Source organism: Triticum dicoccoides, chromosome 4B (assembly GCF_002162155.2).
Source record: "Triticum dicoccoides isolate Atlit2015 ecotype Zavitan chromosome 4B, WEW_v2.0, whole genome shotgun sequence".
NCBI classification, from domain to species: domain Eukaryota; kingdom Viridiplantae; phylum Streptophyta; class Magnoliopsida; order Poales; family Poaceae; genus Triticum; species Triticum dicoccoides.
This window is the reverse complement of record NC_041387.1, coordinates 143,479,930-143,486,082: the sequence shown is the minus strand read 5'-3', so window position 1 is coordinate 143,486,082 and position 6,153 is coordinate 143,479,930. Positions and strand designations below refer to the sequence as shown.

The following is a 6,153-nucleotide window of genomic DNA, read 5'->3' as shown; positions in this document are numbered from 1 at the left end:
CGAACGCAAGCTCGTCAACCCCTACTTTAAATGCGTCTACATGTAGCGCGGGGCGAAGGCGATGGCGAACCATTGGAGGGCGTATCCAGGGGGCGTGCAACAAATGGCATGGGATCGTCGAGGAGGTCGTGGCTCGCCCGGAGAGCGGCGCCAGCGTTGAGGATCAGGTATGGCATGCCGGTCTCCCGCCTCTCTTCGCCGTGTGCGCCCGCCAACTGTTTGTTCCTCCGCGCAGTTGCTGCGCATGTTCGCCTTGTATCGGCAGGGCAACAACGACGCCGAGTTCAAGTACCTCCACGTTTACAAGCGCATTGACATGTGCGAGAAATGGGCGGAAGTCCGGCGCACCCTCGACAAGGCCAAGGAGACCTACAGGCCGGACGCGCCGACTCCAGGCGCGTCAGAAGGGCGCCCGGACGGCAACAAAGGTGCCAAGAGGGGGAAACATGCCGACGCGGCCACTGCTCGAGTGCAGGAGTCCATCGAGCACCGCCTCGCCAACGCACAGGCCCGGGCCGCCCTTCGTAAAGAGAAGACCGAGGCGCGGTGGTCGGCATTGATGTCGAGCAGCGTCGTCAAGCTCGACCTACTCCGAATCAACGTCGCCGCGAAGAAAAGAAACACCGACCTGGCTTTCCTGCTGGGCGGGGCGGACATGCTCCAGAGCAACGGCGGGACGGTCAAGGCGTGGTACTTGGTGGAGCATGGCCTCATCCTGAACCAGCTTCCCTCGACGACGACGCCCACGCCGCCGCCTACGTCGCCGCCGCCGCCAAGTCCGAGCGATGATGCCGCCGAGACTCCTCGCAGCACAGAAGCCACGCCGACGCCGCCCAGCACGGAGACCCCGCCAAGCCCGCGCACGCCGACTCCGCCGACGCCGGAGGCCGACCTCGCCGTCTGATGCGCGCGCGCGTCTTTCTGCTTTTTGTACGCCGAACTTTTCATTCGATCGCCGAACTTGTGGCCGCTTGATCGCCGGATTTGTGGCGTCTATTTTGTGAGCGGGAATGACTACGTTTGAATTTGCCGCGGTTGGGGGGCGGCGCCTGGGGGCGTGGCTGAGAGGTAGGTCGCCCCTAGGGGCCAATCTAGCGCCGGTTCGCCCCCAGGCCGCTCTTTTTCGGTGCCCTGGGGGCTGAACGGCTGGAGATGCTCTAAAGCGGACACGTCAGGACAGCAGTTCGGGCGTGTCCGTTTGGATGTATAAAAGGCCAAATTAGTCCATTAAAGTTGTATAGATGCTCTAGATTAGCTGCCCCTTAAAACCCGCGTCCTTTTGAAGCTCTTGACTTGTCCACGTGCAATTAATTACAAACACACATTTCCCACCGAGTAAACTGGCGTGGTCAAGTGGTCATGCCGCCAAGCAGACAGCACCGTGCCTTGTCTCATCCCCAAACACAGCATCACACACCACCATTTCCTCCCCCTCGTCTCCCCCCCTTTCTCTTGGTCCCCCTGCCATGGTCTCCTCCCTCCCCCGCCCCCCTTCTCCCTCCTCCAACTTTCACCAGACAGCCCGACCCTGAGCTCAGCTGGACATCACTGACGCCATAGCCTCCTTTTCCCCTTTCGCTTTTGCTCCATCTCTCTTCTCCTCCGTGGCCCAAGATTCACCGCCCCCCTCCCGATCCCTCCGAGTTCGCTCTCGCCCGGGGAGGCGGGAGGAGGAGCGAGACATTGCGGCGTGAGATGATCTTCTCCGGGGCCGTGGTCTTGCGAGCACAAGGTTCGTGTTCTTTTCTCCCCCCGTTACACTCTTGCGTACGGCTCTAGATTTTTTTTCTCCCCTTCCTAGATCTGCAAGTGCTCCCTGATCGATTTGGTTGATCCGTGGTCCATGTGATTTCTTGCTGCCATGTTTTTTGATGCGACAGGTGGCGTTTTTTCTTTTCTTTATACATATATCTATATTCTTGAACTTGAGCTAGCTGTTGTTGACTAAATGAATCTATTTAAAACAATCGTCTGATGTCTATTTTTCTGGGAAAGAAAATATATTGTGGTGGAGTTCCTCCTTGGTGCATTATCTTTATTCCTTGATTAGTGGATTAGTGTATCCATTCTTTGTAACAATAGATTGTTTTGATGCCAGAGAGTGGAAGATAACTGTGGTGAAGTTCATTATTGTCATCTGGGGGTGATGTTGGTATCTTTGCACTGAAGTGCATCTACCTTCTGTAACCGATATACTTTTGCGGTGAGGAGATCATGTCCATGGAAGCTCAGAATCTTCGGTTTGTCAGGTGCCCCAAATGCCTCCAGCTTCTCGTGGAGTACCCGTCCATTCCGGTTTACCAGTGTGGTGGCTGCGGCACCATTCTTAGAGGTATAAATCATAGGATCTATCCTCCTTGCCTGGCTAAGCAGTATCTGTATTTTTCAGACTTTTTATAGTCGTTGAATATTTGATGCAGCGAAAAATCGAGGTGCGCAAGTAACTCAGCCTGATTCGGTATCCGGTGAACAGAACAATTTTCCACACAGCTTGGAAGGGTCCCCTCAGACCAGCAAGTCTATTTGTTCTGATGAACTGAAAGTTGTCTCTGCTGATATGCAGCCTAGTGAAAATATGGTTGAGGAAAATATTTCCTCTGCCGGCAAGCATGCCATCTCCAGTGAGAATGTTAACGCAGAAAGGACTATGTCTGTTGGAGAGAGTGCAGCATCTGGCGAGGTTGACGGTGAGGACAACTGTTCCCTAAGTGTTGGCAATGCCCGAGACCCTGAGTTGATCGAAGAGGCAGATGACAAAGGTGCTACAGTTAATTCTAGTATGAAACTAATAGAAAATGTACAGAGTGTTGAAATAAGTGAAGATGCAGATGGGGAAAAGGGTCGTATTATGAATGATGCAAACGATGCTAGTGTTGCCGGCGAAGCTGCAACTGTCCATAGCATTGCAGGTGAGGAACTGGGAGATGATTCCGGTAACAATGTGATAGGAGAAATAGAGAGCATGTCTGAGCAAAAAAATTCTGCTGGCAACAAAAATATGAACTGCCATGTGGCAGCTGAGACAAGCAAACTGTATGAGGATGATGGGGCTAAATCCATTAACATGGTGGCTTGGAGAGAGGAGAGGTTGCAACCGTATGGGGGTTTATGTTTTGAATCTTATGAAGATCTGATTGAGGAATTGGAGAGGTCTTTATCATTAAGTGATGATGAGGAAGACTTTTCGGATGTAGCAGACAATAATGGGCTTAATGATGCTCTGCATAATCAAATTGGTAGCCGAAGGTTTTTGTCAGGGGGCAAAATGAATGATAGCCCTCGAAGTGATCCTCATGGTCGATTGATTGAAGAACTGGAGAGGTATTTCAGTGATCCAGAAGAACTGTTAGAACATCACATTGCAGTTGCAGACAAAGACATTCAAGAAAAAATTCATGTGAAGGAGCATGATAAGGATCCTCAATTCCTGGTTAATGAAAGTGCAAATGCTTTCAGTGACACAGATGAACTGTCAGAACATATTGGGGTTGCAGACACAGACACTCGAGAGAAAATTCATGTGAAGGAGCATGATAAGAATCCACAATTCCTGGTTAATGGAAGTGCAAATGCATGTGAAGCTGATGGCAAATATGTACAATCTGAACAAAATTTTGAAAAGAATGAGCTAATAGCTTATGGCACTAAAGAATTGGAAGAGGGTTGCACTGGAGGTGATAATAAGATTGTCTGTGTTCATGGGAATGAGCATTTCGTGCTTACAACAGACAGTCCAGACACAATTCATGAGAATGAGATTGATAGGGATGCACAATACCTGGACACTGGAAGTGCAAAGCCATGTGAAGGAAGCATCTCTTCCTTTGGTGACGGACATCTCAAATCTGGACAAAGTTTCCAACAAAACGAGCTAACAACTGAAGGCCCTAAAGGGAAGGAAGATGGTTGTATTGAAGATGACAATAAGATCAACTGCTTTCATGCGAATGAGCATGCCGTGGTTGCAGATAAGGACGTTGCAGAAATAATTCATGAGAATGAGCATAATAAGGATCCACAGTACCTGGGGACTGAAACTGCAAATCTATGTGAAGAGGACATCTCTTCATTCAATGATGAACATCTCAATTCTGGACAAATTTTTGATCAACATGAGGTAACTTCCAATGATGGCACTGAAGAACAGAAGCAGGGCCATACGGAAGATGGCAACACCACTATATGTGTTCAAGCTGACAATCCAGTAGCTGATGCTGGTTTTTCAAGCTTGTCAAATGAGAGGATTCATTGCAAACCAACCAGCTTCACTAAGAAAAAAGAAGAGATATCATGCAGGTACAGAGATAGTCTACTTCGTCAAGGACTTTCTCTTGATTCTGAAGACTTCAGGTCAATCCAAAACTTTATTGAATCACAAATGGATGGGACCTCCAGTTCTCTCTCAAGTGGGTCACCTAGTCAAGGGGATTTTTCGATAAAAGCATCAAGTAAGTTCAAGACTGTTGATCAACTTGAGCGCCTCAAGAAGATGGATGGTCTAAGAGATCAGCTAAATAGGCTTTCTAGCAACAAGGGCTTGGAGAAAAGGTATCAGAAGAAAGACCTGGAATACCAGCCACAACAACTGAATACCTATGATGTTGACCAACAGTTTCGAAGTGTTGATACTGATTCCATCCCAAGTTCTTGTACTCTAGACTCCTATTATGGTCATGGAAAGCCACCAAGGTACCCCCCGCCAAATCCTTTCTCACCACCCCATTCATGTGCACACTGCCATTTTGGACATGTGCAAGCGCACATCCCGCACAACTTTGATGCTTGGGAGTTGAATTCATATTACCAATCCTCACAAGCTGGTACCTCAATCCCCGACCACGATTCGCTCAAGTCAAGCTTCAAGGAACAGAAGCGTGTGGTGAGAAAGCATATTTTGCGGCCTCTGTCAGGTGCTTCACCATATACCGTCTGCAACAGCTGTTTCTTTTTGGTTCAAATGCCATCAGATATCTACATGTCAAAAAGAAAGATTGGGAAAATGCAGTGTGGTAAGTGCTCCAAGGTTATTGTATTGTCTGTTCCTGCTGTAAATCACGCCAATGCAAATGCCAGTAAGGAACTAACCCAAAAATTAAGCAAGGCTGACAACAGAAAAGTTGCTAGAACTGAGAGTGCTTCTTATCCCGTCAGTGTAAGTGAAGAATATGGAGCATCTTTCACAAGAAGCTTGTCTACTCGAGCTGGACCATCCCTTGCTGCCACACAAAGTAGCAAGAAGGTTTCAGACTCGGCACTTCATCTACTCATGGGGTATGATTCAGCAAGCCAGTTATTACGTCACAGCAGGGCGTTTGAGCGTCGCAGCAGGGTGTTAGATGATGGGTATGAAAGCTTTGAGTCAATGGTTCCGGTGTCCAACCGAGTGTCCAGAAGAAAGAACATGTGATGTTTTGCACTGGTATGTCAAGCCTCTGGCTACTTACAGGTCACAGTTTTGAAGATAAACGGGCAGCTTTCCTGCAAATAGTTTTGATGGATTTTTCCTAGGCAGCTCTAGCCTATATGAAATCATTTGGTTTGTCGAAATTCTTTTTTATGGTATATATATTGTTTACTCTTGGTGTAAGTTGTTTATTCTTGGTGTAAAGTTGTCCATATTTGGGGGTATAATAAGAGTTTTTTATGTTACACTCGTCCACACTAGTATTTCAGTTTAGGAGATTATCATTTATTGCTCAAGTAGAAAGATATGATAACTCCTGCGTCTTGAAACAGGATTATGAATTCCTGACATGACAAATGCTACAAGGTTGACATATGTCAAATTATTCCTATTGATGCTCACCTCTTTTCATATTGCAATTATTCTTTTCTTTTACCCGCAATTTCTTTTTCTTTTTCTGCAATTGCATATTTCCCAGTATCCATGTGTTACATAAAAAAAACATGTGTTTAGGTGAAGGGTTTATCATCTTTTGTTGTCCATGCATGTTATGATGTGCATGATGGGTACCAGGCAGGCCATGTGGCTCTGTCTTTTCATGATGCATCCTGTCTCTTGATGATTGTAAATGGACAAACCTGTTACAAGTTGCTATTGGCACCTGATCATAATGTTGGATATTGGAGGTGTCCCTGAGCAGGCTAATGTAGCCATTCCTGATGGTACTATTTATTTTAACCTGAATCTGA

At 47.4% G+C, this 6,153-nt stretch overlaps 1 protein-coding gene across 1 annotated transcript; it reads left to right on the top strand.

The window, feature by feature from the left end:
* The first annotated feature begins 1,438 nt into the window (after positions 1-1,438).
* LOC119295503 lies at positions 1,439-5,754 on the top strand. The gene is made up of 3 exons (XM_037573937.1): positions 1,439-1,732; positions 2,099-2,332; positions 2,421-5,754. The coding sequence occupies exons 2-3, from the start codon at positions 2,215-2,217 to the stop codon at positions 5,405-5,407; spliced, it is 3,105 nt and encodes a 1,034-aa protein (XP_037429834.1). The 5' UTR covers positions 1,439-1,732; positions 2,099-2,214; the 3' UTR covers positions 5,408-5,754.
* Positions 5,755-6,153: the final 399 nt, after the last annotated feature.

What these genes read in the sequence shown, in the direction of transcription:
- LOC119295503 (XM_037573937.1), top strand. Translation starts at nt 2,215, where the DNA reads ATGTCCATGGAAGCTCAGAATCTTCGGTTTGTCAGGTGCCCCAAATGC. An exon ending in CTGCGGCACCATTCTTAGAG is followed by an intron (nt 2,333 to 2,420) that starts GTATAAATCATA and finishes TATTTGATGCAG; the next exon opens with CGAAAAATCGAGGTGCGCAA.